We start from the raw sequence: 18,696 nt of genomic DNA on the forward strand, positions 1-18,696 counted from the left end.
CCCAAAAACCTTCACAAACCAGAACACTCACTTCCGGGTTTACAGCGTTCAGGAGCTGATTTGTTCAGGAGCCAAGCCGTTCGACAACCAAGGTACTACTGTATATTGTGACACAGGAAATTACTTTGTTTCTGCAATGGGCCAATTGTCATATCTGTAGAGTAAAAAAAAGTGTTTCTGTTGTTCTCATAAAATTGTTACTTTAAAATATATGACCAATAGTTGACTAGCCAATTGACCAAACCTTGTTTGATAAGGGCAATACCAAACCTTAGGATTTCCTAAAATGATTGAGGGGAAATTCAGCTCCTGACAGTGTTCTTGTGACTTAACACATAGCTTTTGCCCCACCATTCTATCCTTGCCTCCATGACACTAAATTGCCTCTATGTTGTTAAGCTCCTCATGGTAGTGGCTTGTTTGTTTGGTTTTCCTTATTATGATGTGCTGTAGTCATCTCTCAAAAGATTATTCTTTTTATTAATAGGAATATAGGCTAAAAATTCCCTATTAGGAATTAAGGCTATGTTTTATTTATTGAGCACAGTTTAAGAAAAAGGAAGGTGAATAATAATGCAACCATTTTGTATAAGGAAAATAAGGAAAACATACTGGCAACATTTTCCAAGTTTTATGGGTAATGTCATGCTGCTAATCACTGAAGCAGGTTATTTCCATGAAGTGATAACCCCCAGCAGACTAAACATTGTGATTGCTGTCACAACATAGCACCCCCATTTGGTCTAATGCATGAAATATTACATTCTACGGGCCAGAGCCTGCCAAAATCAATGAACAATGGTGCCAGTAAAATAGAAGGGACCACACATGTACCAATGCCTGCAACGTTGAGGCTCACATAGTTGTACTATAGATCTGTGCATATGGAATATACTGCTGACCTGCATCTTAGCTCGATCACCAAAACATTCCAGCTAAACAACAGTTCAACAACTTACTTTTATTGCCTACCAGAGCCACATGTGGCTGAGTTTCTGACTCTTCATTGACCTTCTTTACAACATTATACCAATCTTCTACATTTTCAAAGCTCTGTTGGTTGGTGATATCATACACCAGGAGGACAGCCTGAGAAGCAAAATATATATGTAAAGCACAGTATGTTAAGATGTCTAAATTTATATTTTAAAAAATCTATCTTTATGTGAACTTAGAAATGAGACAAACTGAACTTACTCAATGTTAATTCATACAAGTTCCCCACCAGCAGCATTAAAATGACACATACACAGAAAATGTTCTAAAACGCCCTTGAAAAAAATAAGAGTTTCCTTACTTTAAGGGTTATGTTACACTCCTACAGCTAATCATATTAGCTGAAACTGCACTGAAGCAAAGTAATTGACAAATGGAGAAGAATAACTGAGGTGTCTACACTGAGATCCTCATTTGGGAGGCAAGTCTACTCTGGTGGTTTCTGAAATTCATAGCCAGCCACTTTGGACAATGCATGGCTCATCATTCCATGGCTAGGGAGTTCTAGTGTTTCAAAGCACCTCATGTTGTAGAACGGTATGTCAAATCCTGTGGAATAAACATGCCAGGCAAGCCTACAAGGTTGTCACAACCTCTCCCCATACCCACAGGGTCTTGGAAATTTTTGTCTATGGCTTTCAGTGTAGATTTGCCACCCTGTAAGTATCACACTACCACTTTAGTAATACGGACCTCTTTAGCAAGATGGCTCACTTTTTGCCACCTTCCAGCAGCCAAGGAGGCTGCCCAGCTGCTTGTGCAACACATATTATGCCTCTATGGGCTCCATGCAGGGAATACCGTATATTGGAGAGGCGACCTTAATTCACAGCCCATTTATAGCAAGCCCTTTTGCAACTTTTGGGTATCAAGCTCAAGTGGTCTTCCTCCCATTATCCACAGGCAATGGTTAGACAGAATAGACCCAACACCATACTGAAATATCTGCACTGCTGTGTAAATTATCAACAAGAAGACTGGGTCACAATGCTTCCCCTTAAAGAGTTTCCCCCACCCTTCCACCCAGCAGTCCCTTTTCCTCCCATCAACTATGGAAACTGTCCACAAGCCTCCAATTGACCCTGCCCCCCTCTCTGATCCCCACCATGAAATACTTTGTCCAAGATCTACCAGCTATGCATCAACTCCTTCAAGAGCACCTGAGCTAGGCTAAAACTGCATCGAAAGAAATTGCAAGTAAACATTGCCCAGAGGGCACCAAACTCAAAGTGCAACTATTCACTCATCTTCCCTCAAAATGGATGCTCATCACCTAGGACCTTTCCAAATTGAAGCACAGATCAACACCATGGCATTTCAGGATCACTTCCTGTCTTCTATGTGGATGCCCCCAGCATTCATTCCTTACCCCCCTCTGCATCCTTGGGTGGCATCTTGGAGATGCCACCTGCGCTGGAAATGGTGGAAGAAGAGGAGGAATATGAAATGACTCAGATTTTAGACTCATCACCATGTTAGTCTGCTGCAGTGTCTGATAGACTGGAGCTTAGCTGCCAAGTATCCCGTTTGTCGTGGGAAACCCCAGATTTTAATCCATTTCCCGCTGTTCTCCCAAATGGAGAAAAATCCAGGAAATCCCCCGGATTTCCTACCTGCCAGGGAGCCTCCATTTTGGGTGCTGCTCTGCCCATGTGTGGACACCGGAAATAGGGCAGAGCGGCACCGGAAGTCACTTCTACGCATGCCCGGCAGCCATCTTGGTGGTGGTCGCATGGCGGCGGCCGTCACCAAGATGACCGCCGCCATGCGGCTACCACCAAGATGGCCGCCGAGCATACGTAGAAGCGACTTCCGGTGCCGCTCTGCCCGATTTCCAGTGCCCACACATGGGCACAGCGGCCCCGGAAGTTGCTTCTACCCAACTTCCGGTGCCACACCGCTGCTGATCCCGCATTTTTCAGCGGGAGACTTGGCAGGTATGGACTGGAAGGGCTATGGACTCGATGAACACTCCTGGAAGGAGACCTCTGATCTGGTACACTACTTTCACAGGCACTAGCCCATGAAGCCAGATCCAAAGACCAAGAAAGCGGGGGGGGGCATCATCGGAGGGGAGATGATGTAACAAGTCCTGAGGTGCACCAGGTGCAGTGGCAGGCTGAGATGAAGGAGGATGGAGAACAGGAGGGTGACATTGGGAGGCAGGGCTGAAACTAAGAAACAGAGGCTGAAGCAGACAGATTCATCCCCCTCCTAGGATGTGGCTGTCTTGGCTGAGGAAGCAATCCTGCCATCCCCCCCCCCCAACTGGGAAAGGAGTACAGCAATGGAATCCATTGAGAGTGTTAGTCCACCACTAGGTGTTAAAAAACCAGGGTCAGAGGGGGAGGGCACAGCCTGTTTGCCCAGGGCCTGGCAGTGCTCCCATCACTGGGAACAGGCGCATCCTCCTTGATGCAATGAGCATCCACACACTTGGCAATCTCATGAGTTTCATGAGTAAGCACGCCCTGCCCTATATTTAGAAGCTGGGCAACTCCGTTGCTTCTGTGCAGTCCTGAACTCCTTGCCCTGATCTTGGGACTTCTTAAATTTGGATTGCTACTTCCGGCCCATGTAACTTCATCTTTCCTGTCATTTAGCCTGAGTGTAGTGGCTGCTGTGACTCATTACTTGCTGCTGAGCATATAAGTTCTTCTTCTCCTTCTTCACTGTCATCAGCAGGACAGCACCTAGTTCAAGTTTGCAGAGTCTTACTTATGAATCTCTAACCTTGAAATTATGATAGTGTGAAATTGACAATATAATAGTTCAGACAATGGTTTATTTATTGTAGCAACAGACTGAATCAGTCACGCCCAATAAAACAGATATATGGAAGATGTCAAAGGGATATGATAAAAAAAATTCTAGGCTAAGGTATAAAAAATAAAGTCTAAATAAAGTTTACAGTCCTATTTAAACTTAACCTAGAATATGGATGTCCACAAAGTTACCAGCACTCTGGGTATCAAATTTATATCCACATCTATATTTTTGTAATTCAAGAGCAACTTCTGTTGTAGAGCACAAAACAGCATTGAAATTTAATGAAGCAAATCTGAAATCAAAGGAAATTGAGGAAGAAAAGAGGTTATCTGATAAGTTAAAATGGTAATAGAATTAGTGTAATGGCTAAATATGAATGAGGATCTCTAGGGCTCAAATTGTGATAGTTAATTCAGTAGATGGTCTCATGCAAGCTACTGCTTTTTAGCCTGAGTCTCTCATCTGCAATAGGGAGATACTAAATAATGACCTACCTGACCAGACTGGATACTAAAATAATTTATATTAGGTGGTTTGAACACTCAAAATACTTCATATATCAAAGCTAACTACATACATTTATTTGGAATACCTCAAGAACAGATGGGCACTATTTCTATGGACTGGCTGCATGGGAAACATATTTTCTAGTATTTCACATCCCCAATTGCTTTTAATTTTGTGTATATAATTTGCTTCCATATAGTGAATTTACCATATTATTGAGAGTTTAAATTTAATCTCATTTTATAGTGCTTCCTTGCCTTATGTAGGAAAACATCATGTGGCTCAAGAGATGCAGCAAGGTTGACTCAGGTTTGAGTAAGCTGCAATAAACATCTGTTAACTTCATTTCTGAAAATGACTAGCTTTAAAATTTAACAAGTTGACCCATTTTTCTTCTACTAATGTGCAATTTCCAGTCTCTTCAATTAACAATTCCTCCTCTATATTTACACATTGCCACACCCCCAGTTTCATCTGGGCTTCAACCACCTATTTTCTTCTTTATTCAGGGAGAAAACAAAACAAAAATAGGTTCATCACAAATAAAAATGGGCTGTGGGTTTGAGTAAGTGTTTATTGTACATATTTATAAATCAAGCTGTCCAAAAAGCAGTACTATAAAAAATTTAAGTGTTCTTTTGTAGTTTACTAACAACAGAAGGTGCACTGTCTCAAATGCTTATTCTAAACAGAAAAGAATGTATGTAGCATTATTGATAATTTAAAAATTTGCCTACTTGTAAAGCACAGTTCATTTTCACTGCTCTGCAAAAACATTTAGCTACCTAGTTGCCTTCTTTTGTTTGCCCTCCTAGAACCTCAGCTGGCTGAATGAATTTAATAGCATAGGATTGGTCTTAATTTCCTCCTTCTACCTTTGCTCCCCAGGAAGCATCTGCACTCAAAACAGCCACTATGCCTATTTAGATATCCATGGGGATATCTAAATAACCTTGACGAAAACTGCTATTTTCAACTTAAGCCACAATGCAGGGCCAGGAACATCTGTTTCGGAAAGCTGTTAGGGATATACAAACTAGCACCTTTCGTTCATAAAAGGAAATACTGTTCAAGCAATCCTGTGCTAAAAAAAATACAGTCTACAAAACCAACGTTCAAAACAGTTTAACTTAAGCAGATGTTTACATTTTACTAGCCTCTTAAAATTCTACTGCAAACTATCATTTTTACAGTAAGGTCCTAGAAAAGCCAACAATAAGTAACCACAGTAATTTATAATTTTTTTTTAACCATACCTGTGCGCCATAGACATATTTATCCAACATCTTGCCTCCTATTGTTTGGCCTCCTATATCCCATACTTGAAGAGTAACATTTACATTTCCTGCAAGAAGGGGAGAAAAATAACTGATGTATTTGACATAGCTGGTTTACAGAGATTTACAACAGAATATTGCAGCAGCAACACCATGAGTTCCACCTATGTCAGATGTGCTGTTGCTGATGTATTTGTCTTGTATAAAAGAGATGAACAGTAGGCTTTGCCACTGCCTACAGCAAACCATGCCTTGCATTTGACCAGGATCCAGAGAGCAATGCAACATCTAAAGGAGCTTTAATCATGTTTTTCCCAAACTGCACCACCACCACCCATATCACACTGGCAAATAGTTTTTTTAAAAAAAACACAAACAAACAAACAAACAAACAAACTGAACAGTCATTTTAAATGTTGCGTCTCCTCTTGCTTTTTTTCCTTAATAATATTTTTCTGGATGCTTTTTGAAAACCATTACAATATTGGTTTGCTTATTTACATCATTTTAACTAACGCAAGTCTGTTAAAGTGTCAGTATGCTGTGCACAAAAAACAAAAGTCAAGGATCACATGGGACCCAGACAGCATATGTGCGCACGTGTGTGTGTGTGTGTGATGCGTGTGTGTCCACGATAAGCACACAGTATGGTTAGGATCCAAGAGCTATTAAATAATGCCCAATGGCTTGCACAAACCCACTGGGGATTTCTGACAGCAATTCTTATCTCACCACCACCGCCCCCCCCCCCCACTGCAAACAGCTCCGCCCCCCCAATTTGCTTGCTGTGTTACCAGGAGGGGCTGGTGTTCAAGGAATGCAAAATTAAAACCTCACTTTGGTGCATAAAACTAGGTAATAATAACTATTTTATTATTTATACCTCACCCATCTGGCTGTGCCACTCTGGGCAGCTTACAGCATATATCAAAACATAATCAAACATCCAACATTAAAAACTTCCCAATACAGGGCTGCCTTCAGATGTCTTCTAAAAGTTATGTACAGTAGTTCTTTATCTCCTTGACATCTGAAGGGAGGGTGTTCCAGGGAGGGCGCCACCACCGAAAGAGCCCTCTGCCTTCTCAGTTTTAATTTTAAATATATTTTAAATATATATCATTTTACAGTTAAACTATTCAACAATATTTGTGCTACAAGATATGTACCACAAATCCAAGAACATTTATCCCAATGCAGAGACCCTTGCATAGAGCAATAGACTGAGTACAAGAAGGACCTTCCATACAAAACAGTTGGCTGACACCATCAACTGTGGCCACTGGAATTGGGAGGGAAAAGAGGTCCCTGGAATCAGACCTTCTTCCCTCCAAATCCAAAATAAATCCAAAATAAAGTCAAAGCTACGTAACAAGAATAAAGGTACTAAATATGAGCTGAAATCAATATTCAAAGGTTCATGAAAAAGGAAGCAGAATGAGCGTTTGTATTTAAAATACTTTCACTTTAAAGGGTTATCTTCAAAAATATTAACCCAAAATATCCCACAGCTCTCAAGAAACTGCAGTTTTGTTACCTGGCTCCTAATGAGTTCAATCACAGTTATTGTTTCTTTTTGAAATTGCTATTCTAGTTATTGCACTTTAAAAATAACAATGTTGCTATTCAAATAACAATTGCATTCATCTTCAAAAATGGATTTCTGTGACATAAACATTTTGAGCACAAGACTTATTATGGCTCTCCAACAAACATTACCATCCATAACTACCGTAAAAAGTTATGCTATCATGTACAAAGAGGAGCTTGTGAAAAAATCTGGAAAAATAAAAAAATTATGTACTCTACCAAAAAGCAACTGAAGTGTTCTTATAAACACAAATACAAGAAATGTGCAGATGTTATAAAGAAAGTGGGTAATATTTTATTAGAATTGGCGAGAAAAATAATTGTAGGAAAAGAAATACTTTCCCAAGCATTCAATCCCCTTCTAGAATTCAATAATGATTTAAAATATTACACAAGCTTAGCAGCTATTATTGGAGGTGGTGAGGGGAAGATACGAAGAAATGTATTTCTGGCCCACATTCTGCTATTAAAAATATAATACATATTGTATGTACATCTAGAGAACCAAGTGGGCAACACAGGATTATTCTCTACATTCCTAAAAAAAATATGCACCCATATTTGAGATTCAATACCACATCCAACAAATCTATGTAGTTTGAATGTTAGTAAATCTGGAAAAGTCCAGAAAACTTCCCCAAATTTCTGCTGAAGGCTAGATTCTGAATTATTTTTCAGGACCTCTAAGACTAGCATTTATTTAACATAATTTTCAGAAAAGTTCATCTGAGGTTTAGCACACACAAAAATCCTACACACTGTTCAATTCAACTTCATATGTATTTTCCTGAAACATCCCAGAAATAATAAAAGTTCAATCTTGCAGCAACATTATCAATTCTCCCTGCAGTTTCATAGTGAAAATGTTCTCTCCAGCTTTGGTTTGTTAAGCACACCAGGGGAAAATGCATTTAATGGAATATTTTTATGCTTGCAAATTGAATTACATTAAAATGATCAACTCGTTTTAGACCCCCCAATTGTTTAGAAACAAACTTTAAGATTCTGTCATTCTTTTTTAATTACTTCTTTACGTTTTCCATGCAGTGTACTACAACTGGCATCTAAATAGTTTCTTTGCATCATGAAGTGAAACATCTTGAATGCTCAAACTGTATTTTTATGAGTGCCTGGGGACCCTGAATTTTAGTGGTCTATTAAATGCCAGCAATTTCATGCTGCCTTGCATAAGACAGCATTCACATATCACAGCCTAGCAATTCCATAGTTACAGTATATATGTATCCCCTCAACCTAAGTAAAGGTAGGGGATATTTTATCTAAAACTCATATTCATTTCAAAATAAGCTTTTTCCATTTCCATTTTGCACATGGTGTATCTACTTTAAATCCTACCGTAGATGCAAAACCCTCATACAAACACATTCTTGGGAATCTAATATTTCACACACAACAAAACATGATGTAAATATAAAAAGACAATCCTTCATCAGTAACTATCCTGTATTAGTAACTGAAGCTGGTTCATACTTTTAGAACTTCAGAACTTTTTATGTACTTAAGAGTACAGTCCTTTTCTCAACACTTTACTGTTGGTCACACTTTTTCGTATTATGCATGTTAATCTCCTCTTACCTGGGAGTGTTATTCTTTTCAAAAAGAAGTCAAGTCCTATGGTTTGTTTGTACTGCTTCCCAAAAGCTTCTTGAGCAAAACGTGTGGCTAAGGATGTCTAAAAACAGAATCATATTAAGTTCACTTGATATCTCAGAAGACACAACTGAAGTAAAACATAATAAAATGAAAACTAGGCATTTTTCAAATCAGAGCTTCCCAACTGTGGTATTTTCGGGGGGGGGGGGTCCTGTTAACAGATAGGATACAAATTCTAAAACTATAGAAGAGAAATTTCTAACACAAAACTCATTTCTAAAGTGAGAGAGCACAATAGAATAAAAGTGTACATCCTATTCTACACACACAAAGTCTGGGCTGCTCTAGCAGAGAGCACAAGAATTCATCTTTACATCATAGGATGCTGCCTTATATCAAATCACACAATTTCTCCATCAAGCTCAATATTATCTACAACGACTGTCAGTAGCTCTCCAAGGTTTCCAATAGGGATTGTTCCCAGCCCTTCCTGTAGATGCAGAGTTGAACCAGAGATATTTTAAAAAGTAAAGCATATGCTCTGCCACACTCCAGATCCTGCCTCAATTACTTAGCACTGTAACAAGCAAAGCACTTCAGAAAGGTGTTTGTCTTCACAACAACACTGTCCAGGATTCAAAGACCACACAAATAGTTCATGTGCCCAAGGGGGCTTCGGACCTGTGTTTCCTTCCCTACATGGATGACTTTTGATGTTGATAGGAGTTGCAAAAACAGCTTGTCACGTGGCCAAAAGGTATACAGTTCAAGTAAAAATGTTTTAAGAACATCTCACTACGTTAGCACAAGCCCAAGAAGAGAACCAAGGCAAAGAGAAGGCAACTTGCCTAAGACCACAGAATGAGTCCATGAAAGAACTGGGATGTGTATCTAGAATTCCTAAAAGCAAGTTTGAAATTCTATCCACTGGACTACTTTGCCTCTCACTTTCTGAGCACTAATCTACTTCTGCAGATGTTAATGTATGAGAGGCTATGGAGAGGATATGCCTAGAAAACAAGAAGCAATTTTCCTATTAATATGTGGGCCTCCAATTCATATTACTAGCAATAAAACAATGTAAGTTCAGTGGAATAGAATTCATTTCCTAAAATATATGCTTACTGATAATTGTGTTGCTGCTAACTTAAGCCCAAGACATTTTCTAGAAAAAAGGGGGGAGAGAAAGGATTTTAGACTGTAAGCTGCAGACTGACTGAGAACAATAAATAACCTATCTTACAGTGGTATCATAATTCATTTCAATGCTTATATATTTATTAATTAAAAATGATATTCACAATAAATTTGTTTTGACATTTTGATTTGAAAAATGTTTTCCAAACAATATGAAAATATTTCAGTATTTCAAAATTGCATTTTAAAACTTTATAGGAAGTATATAAATTGTATGACATCAGAGAAAACTACAAAATTGAGACTGTCAGACTAAATAAATAAATGGATCACCAAAACTACCCTCATTTGCAAACAGATTCCTACCTTAAAATATTCCTGTATTTTAATAAGAAATTGTATAGGAATATTTATTTATTTTCCAGTTAAGAAAAGTTATATACAGTATCCTCCCATCCTTGATTTATGGGATACTGTAAATATTGACTTTATCACTGTGTGACACTCAATATTCCCTAAAAGGTTTCTAGAGGCATTAATGAACACACTCATTGGGTTTACATCTGCCAATAAGTGCAAGAAGTTTTCAACAACTCAGCAAAGTTTTCTAGGACAACTTTCATGATCTCTACTTTATGCAAAAGAATTTAGAGCAGAAAAATCAGGAAATGGGTGCCTTATTACTTTGCAATTGATAAATGTAAAGTGCCCTATAGCTCAGGGGTTGTGGGGAGAAAAAGAGAGACCAATATGTAACATAGCCAAGTTTAAAACAAAACAAAACATTGATGAATTAAAAATGAATCCATTATATCTGATTTACTATCTTTAGTGACTTGCTTTCACTGGAATCTAAGTATTACAAATAAAGCCTCAAGAAGTACACACTCATAAACAAATAAACTAATCTCTTTTTGGCCTCAGGAGCCAAAATAATAAACCCCAAGGTCCCATTCTAGGCTCAGGTGGTTAAAAAACATTGCTTATATGTCGAAATACCAGGAATAGTACCCAGAAAGTGAAGGGCTATAAGAACTCTGGCGTGAAGTGCTGCTAGTAATCTGTATTCAGCAGAAACAGCCAAGTTATTGGGTCTTCAACGCAGTTGTCAAAAATGGGGACCTTTTACAGTTTAAGATTCCCAAAGTAGCCCTTAGCATTCCTAGTTGATTTGCTGAAACTGAGGATTCTAAGTCTCAGAAGAAGAGAAGAGAGAGAACAACATACAACTGTTAAAATTCCTTCCAAGTGAACTTCAGGTACATCTGTCTTAATCCTACAGCCTGTTCATTCCATTAGCTGTTATTAAAGGGGGGTGATTAATCATCATCTAACTAACCACTCTTTTGCCATATCATGTATTTATACTCTCCAAACTTAACTTCCAGTAAATACTTTTCTTTAGTCTTTTCCTTGTGGTTTTCTTTGCATTCCACAGCAGCACTTCCTTCTCGTCTCCACAAGCCTAGTCTGGCTGACAAATCTACTAGCACCCTATATTCCATTTCCCTTCCTGCTAGAGTGGGTTCACTGGTCAAATGTTTTCAATTAAGGCTGCACTGAATTTTTGCCCTCTAATTTTTCAGAAGAAAAGGCAGTGCCATTTTTTCAAACTATTATTTGTCATTACAGTACAGCAAATCAGAACTGGAAATCATGATTTGAACAAGCATTCTGATTATCATGCATGTAAACCAAATTTAGTAACCTTCATTAACCATAGCCTAGCCTGAATTGAGAAAGAGGTCCAGTTCAGACACAACAGAGTCACTCAGCTAGACATGATTTGAGTGGGCACGCACTTAAGCATTCCACTACCACCGTGGTTTGCAATCCCAAATTGTAGGTGGTGCTTAAAACTTCAATTTCAGACATCAGGGAAACTCTGGTCTAAAAAACCCAGGAAGTCTCATTTTCAGCCAGTCACACAAGAGGAAAGGGAAGCACTCAAGTTTCTTCAAACCAAAGTTTGGTGAGAAGTCCTGTTACATTTGAACCAGGCCACATCGACACATACACATGAATCACAACTCTTGTAAGAATTGCAGAAAGAGTGTTGGGTGTGACTCTCAAACAATCAATTTCAAAGCCCTTATCAACTTGGGAGTTACTAATGCTACCTACATTTCTTAAAAGCTAGGGTATAGTCACTTTGCATATAGGGATATCATCGGGATGAAAAAGCAAGCTGTAAAGTAATTTACACACTTTAAAATGCTAAACAAATATGTAAAATAATAAAGGCTTTCTTGTCTCTAGTCCATAATTAGGGATAAAAGTTTAGAAGAGTATAATTCTAAGCATACAGCATACAATATTATCATGTCATATCATGTCATATAAGACACTCATAACCATTATATAGTAATTCTCAATACAATGGGAACAGACACGGTCAGAAACTGTAAAAACTCTACATGCAACTGTGCCACACAATCCAAGAAATGTACTTCAGTGCTGCCAAAAACTAGTAATGAACCCCCAGCCTGCTGTATCTTCTGCTTGTTACTGCTCCATTGTTATCAAGCTGAGCGCTGCTGTTTCTGGACAGAGGGCATGGCTCTTCTCCACTAAAGTTGAAGGCTGGGGTAAATGTGGCCCTCTAGATGATGTTGGACTACAACTCCTATCATTCTTAGCCACTCACCATGAGGCTGTTCATATCTGGAAAGCCACAGGTTTCCCACACTGATATAGTTCATCGCTTCACGTGTGTATGGTCCCAGATTCAGTTCCCAGCATCTTTAGTTAAAGGATATGAGGTATCAGAAAACAGAAAGGCTAAGCCTAAGCCTGTGGAGAACTACCACCAGCGGGGATAAACAGGCAGTTGCTCTAATTCTGTACAATAGGATGAGGCAGGGAGTGGCCAGGTTTAGTCTTTTCAGTTGAACTTGTGGCACCCCATCTTTGAAACACTCTCCCTATGTAAGCTTGCCTAAGCAACTTTTGAAATCTCAGTGTCAAGCATGAAGACCTTTTTAGTGTCTGCAGGTAGCTCCAGATTTGTAAACGTTGCAGCTTTGGTTTTAATGTTGTGATAGTTTTTCCCTACTGCTGATTTACCATTAAGCTTTTGTTTGGGTTTTTTTGATCTACTATAAGTTACCCTGGTAGATCTTCAGAACTGAAGGGAGAGGTACTAAATATGTAAAATACTGTAAATACATTCTTCAGATTCAAGAAGCATTCAGCCACTCACTGCTGGAAACAAAATACTGGACTAGGCAGTGAGTCTGATCCAGCAAACCAATTCTTATCATCAACATCATAGATAATCATCATCATTGTATTTATTACCCACCCTTCACATTAAGATCCTAGGGGAGGTTACATCTAGAAAAAAATAATACAATATAATGAAAACAAATCCACCCCAAAATACCATATAATACAGATTATATAGGAGGGGCACTAACAACAACAGTTCATTTATCAAAGACCAAGAAGAAGAGGTGTGTCCTTGGCAAAGTGAATCTTGGCAGACCCCCACCTATATCAATTCATCCCCTGAGCAGCAAGTTGCTATTTAACTTCCCATAATGTCCCAGAATAATGCTGCACCAGAAGCACTGTGGGAAATTTAAACGGAAGGTGTCCAGACCAAACTGCCTAGCACTAATCAGAGACACGGGGTAAGAGACAGGGCCATGGCCTGAGGATGCTATGTCATGAAGCTGGACCTGAATGTAAAGGTAAAGAGACCCCTGACCATTAGGTCCAGTTGTGACCGACTCTGGGGTTGCAGAGCTCATCTTGCGTTATTGGCCGAGGGAGCTGGCATATAGCTTCCAGGTCATGTGTGTGGGATGGAACACTGGGGCAGACAAGTCACAACAGTTCCGAGAGTGTCCACTAACAGGAACTCACCTGGAGGGACACCTGACTACAGGTCAGTTCCTGTTCCCTCAGACATGCAAATGAGTTGGATTAGACAAAAGCCCTAGCCTGCAATCTCTCTCTCTCTTAGCTACTTCCTCCCTCGATGAGGACACATCTCCAGAGAATCTCCAGTTAGCATGGTTCTCACTCTAGGCCTGCAGCCAAGAGTGAGACCAAATGGAGTCTTACTTTACTAAGTAGTCTCTAGATGTATATATACTTGTAACTTTTCTAAGCAAGCCTGCCTTTCTGAGATTATGCTGTAACTCAGGATGAAACTGTAAGTAAACTCTATCTTATTTTATAAACACTGTGTTGTGTATTTCTTTTAAGAGGGACAAAGGGGACCTTTGCCAGGAAGTGTAATATTGAACTATAAAGTGTAATATTGTTATAGAGATTCTAGCGAATCTAACGCACATGCTTTGCTGCGCACAAAAGGGGAATGTCACTCTGCTGATATTGGAAGCTTGCTAACACAAGCTTGGATAGGATCTATCTAATAATATATCCTAATCCACATCCCTAACATTCCCATAAAGGGTTATTACGGCCCAGGACTGCGTATTTTTGTGTATTTTTGAAGGATTGCTTTGGATTGTGATTTTGAACTGAGTAGGATTTTTTCAGTTAGAACTTCCTGGTGAGCACATGGTCTATTGTTCTCCAGTGTGCCTAGGGGATTAGCTACCCCTCCCCTCCCTCAGAGTTTACAGCACTGAGAACTCAGAGGCAGTGAAGATTATTTTGCATTTTGAGATATTTTTAGAGATTTTGATTTTGGAATTTTTGGCAAATTTTTGAATTTTGAGAAATTTTTAGAATTTTGAGATTCCAAGATGGCTTTTGCAGATTTTGATAGTGGAGTTAAGCCAGGATTCATGGCTCTAGATGATGACAATTATGTATTTTGGAAACAACGCCTGATAGCATTTTTAGATGCAAGGAATGTTTTGGATGCCATTGAAAAACCTATGCCTACTGGCACAACAGCAGAGGATTTAGCCAAGATAGCAAATTGGAAACGCATGAACAGCGAGGCCAGATACATAATTTTGAGTGGACTTCGCAACAGGCATCTAACATCAGTTAATAGCAAAGATGATGCAGCTAAAATCTTAAAAGATATTGAGCGCAGGTATGGAGCATCTACTAAGAACTCCTACAGGAATTTGATGAGCAAATTAACTGCGCTGAGGATGAATTCAAGAGAAGAATTCACTGACCATATCAGCAAATTTAGTGAAATTGTTCAGAGGATTGATCTTACTCCTAAAGCCCTTGATGAAGAAACAAAGGTTTCATTTTTGATAGCATCTCTAGGACCAAGCTTCAGTTCATTCAAGAGTTGCATGGACCACAAAAAGGACCTGACTTTTGAAGAACTGATTGATCATTTGAGAGAGGAATGCAGAGATTACCTTGATTCTTCAGAAAGGAATACAGGGAGAAAGGACACTAATTATGCTTCCAAGCATTTTCAAAGGTCCAGACAAACGCCAAAGGAAATAATTTGCTTTAACTGCAATTTAAAAGGGCACATGGCAAAGGAATGCCGGGCACCTGGCTTCCGGTCCAGCGCCAGCGCCGATCGGCGGGGTTTTGTCTCGCGTCCGAGACGGCCCGCTTTCGCTAGGGGGGGGAGAGGGCAGAGAGAGCGACTCTGCGCCCCTTTGAACCCAGGGTCGAGCGTCCCTGGGGCGAATTTACTCAGCAGTGCCCCAAATTCGGACTCCCCAACTCTCCGGTAAGCTCTAGTAAGAGCCCCGGAGCGAGGAAGTCGCGGGGGCCATTTTGAGTGTCAGCGTTACCCTGGCGGAGGGAAGCTCCGAGCCGGAGGCGGAGAGCGCTGGATTCTTCCAAAGAAGAAATTTAAAATAAAGACTGTAAGTAAGAATTCGAAAATATATTATTTGATTTTATTTCGGCACTGGGAGGAAGGAAAAAAAAGAAACGGAAGCCACCTCCTCCCACCGGTATCTACATGACCCAGTTAAAAAGGGTCCCAAGCCTTGATTTGAAGATTTATTTATAAAGATTCCTTCAAAGACTTTAAGAGAAAGGAGAGTTCCCCCCCGAAAGCAGGGCAAAAGGGGAGAAACAGTGTGTGGATTAAAATTCCCTGCAAAATGTGGAAATAAAGCTGGGAAAACCTATCCCTTCCTTGGAGCCAGCAGCCTGACAGATCGGCAAGTATATTAAGTATTTAGAGGAAAAGAAAGAAAGAAAGAAAAGAACTTATTATAAACTTTTTGGAACTTATATTTAAAACATCTGTTTGATTTTGAGAACTTATATTGCAGCCAGTTTGTTAAAATGGGGTTGGAAAAATAAACAGCGACCATTTCCCGCTCCCCCAAAACGGACACTGACCTTGGAAGGATTGAAAAAATGTCAACAAAAGAGTACTCAGCTGGGTTCCAACAAAATGTTTTGAGAATCTTGTGGGAAATGACTACTGGAAGGCACTATGAAGAAGCACAATCGCAGGAGACAATGCAACAACCGCAGATGGTGGATAGAAATAGCGACTTTTCTGTCGGAGACAACACGGAAATTGAACTGAAGGACAATGATAGCGACTGTGACAGGAACAGCACAAATGAAAAGGAAGTACAACACGAAGGAAAAGACAATTTGGTATTGGAAGACGGTTGGAGGAATATCCCTCCTTTGTGGGGGGAAAGACAGGATATGGTGGATTTACAGAATAAACACAAGGAAAAGATCAGTCAAAGAAGAGGAAAAACCCAGGGGGGGTACAAGGATGATTGGACTGTAAAACACTGGAAAAAGGGGGTGGGTTGAAGGAAAATTGGACATTTGATTAATAGGATTGATTAACAGGATTGAAAATTGGTCTGAAGACTACGAAGCTTGCTGTGATGGAGGGGGGTAGCTGGGAAAAGAGGAGGGGAAGGCGTATTGAGGATAGTTAATTATGGAATTGAAAATTAGTAGGAAAATTGGTCTAAAATTTATGGAGGTTTTTGGAGGGAAAAATTAGGCTAGGGAGGAAATTAGATTTGGAATAGGTAAAAGCAAGACGGTATGAAATGATTAGTAAGGAAGGAAGTTTTGAGAGGAATAAAAAAAAGATTAATATAGTAAAATATTAGAAAACTGGTAAAGGAGAATTAATATGAAGACCGGGGTAGGGGGGAGGTAGGGGAAGCCAGAAAAACAATGATTATGGATAAAGATTTAATAAGGTATTTTTTCTTTTTTCTTTTTTCTTCTTTCTTTTTCTCTTTTTTCTATTTTTCATTTTTTTTTTTCCTACAGGACAGGCACGGAAAATAGTTGGGAGGATACCCTCCCTTACCCTCCCCAGGCTCTTGGGGCTCTCTGGTGGCAGGGGAGGGCTCTGAGGGGTGGAGAGGGGGGTGGGGATAAACCCAACTATAAAATGGATTGTCTCCGTCGATTCGCCGCGCATGGGTGGCTCTAGTGGCAGGAGAGGGCCCGTGGGGGGTGGTGGAGGGAGGGAATTAATTTGTTATATATGTTGTCCTTGTGTGTAAAATCAATAAAATATATTTTTTTAAAAAAAAAAGGAATGCCGGGCACCTAGGAATAAATCCCGCCCCTTTCCACCAAAAGGCGAAAAGAAGGGGGGTCGTGGGCGTGCAATGATATTGCAAGAAAGAAATGTAGCTTTCCAGAGCTGTGAAGGAAAGCGCAATAAGTGGCTTCTGGACAGTGCAGCAAGCAGCCATTTCTGTTATAAAAGGGAATATTTCAATGAAATAGACAATAATAAACAGTCTGAGATTGAAATTGCTGATGGAAATGTTATGAAGTCAATAGGTGCAGGATCTTTGAACTTGAATTTCAAAGTGAACAATGAGTCTTTTGATACTACAGTGAGTAATGTTAAGTATGCACCAAAGCTGAACTGTAATCTAATAAGTGTGCCTAGCTTGGACAAGAAAGGTTTTGAAATTATATTTAAAAATGGACAATGCAATGTGATAAAAGATGGTGAAGTGTTTATTCAAGCCAAACTAATCAATGATGTGTATGAGATTGATATTTCAGAGAATGAGTCTGCAAGGGTTGCACAACCCAGCAGAAAGGATCAACCAGATCTGGAACTCTGGCACAAAAGGCTTGGACACAGGGATACCAACCTTATCCTGAAAATGCAGAAGGAAAATCTGGTAAAAGGTCTACAGGTAAAGAATTGCAGTACACCAATGCCAAACTGTACAACTTGCATAACTGAAATGGCAGTCAAGCCTTCCTTCCCACGTTGTACAGAGAAGAGAAGCACAAAAATCATGGACACTGTTCATACTGACCTATGTGGTCCGCTGAATGTACCTTCCCTAGGAAACAATAAGTACATTCTGATATTTATAGATGACTTCTCAAGATATTGTGTTGGATATTTTCTAGAGGAAAAGAGTCAGACACCGGAATTGTTCAAACTGTACTTAAACATGGTGAAGAACAAATTCCAGAGAGCTCCTTCCACCTTAATTTCGGATAATGGTGGAGAGTTTTGCTCACGACAGATGAAGGCCATCATGGCACAAGAAGGCATAGCACATGTAACTACAGTTGCTTACACGCCTCAACAGAACTCCATTGCTGAGAGAAAGTTTAGGTCTATTATGGAGATGACAAGGTGCATGTTAAAAGAGGCCAACTTGTCACAGAAGCTATGGGCTGAAGCGGCGAATACGGCGATTTATTTGCAAAACAGATTGCCTACAAAGGGTGCAGAACGCACACCATTTGAACTTTGGCACGGGAGAGTCCCAAGTCTGCAGCACATACGTGTGTTTGGAAGTGTCTGTTATTACCACGTGCCCAAAGAGCGCAGACACAAGCTTGACTCCAGAGCAAAAGCAGGTATCCTGGTTGGATATGCTCCTGGAGGAAAGGGATATAGAGTTCTAGATCCAAAGAGTGGCAG

At 39.8% G+C, this 18,696-nt stretch overlaps 1 protein-coding gene across 4 annotated transcripts in view; it reads right to left on the reverse strand.

Annotated features, from left to right (window-relative positions):
• Nucleotides 1-18,696, reverse strand: part of RAB28 (RAB28, member RAS oncogene family) — a 79,772-nt gene that overhangs the window by 52,276 nt on the left and 8,800 nt on the right. For 2 of the 4 annotated variants that reach the window (XM_060279069.1, XM_035111945.2), the window contains exons 2-4: nucleotides 8,736-8,832; nucleotides 5,529-5,617; nucleotides 960-1,089 (exon numbers count right to left, since the gene is read on the reverse strand). In XM_060279069.1, the coding sequence (XP_060135052.1) occupies nucleotides 960-1,089; nucleotides 5,529-5,617; nucleotides 8,736-8,832 (316 nt within the window). Of the gene's footprint in view, nucleotides 1-959; nucleotides 1,090-5,528; nucleotides 5,618-8,735; nucleotides 8,833-12,537; nucleotides 14,309-18,696 lie in introns of those variants that run through there. The other 2 variants (XM_035111947.2, XM_035111946.2) reach the window with 2 other exon arrangements.

Source organism: Zootoca vivipara, chromosome 9, assembly GCF_963506605.1.
Source record: "Zootoca vivipara chromosome 9, rZooViv1.1, whole genome shotgun sequence".
Lineage (NCBI taxonomy): Eukaryota > Metazoa > Chordata > Lepidosauria > Squamata > Lacertidae > Zootoca > Zootoca vivipara.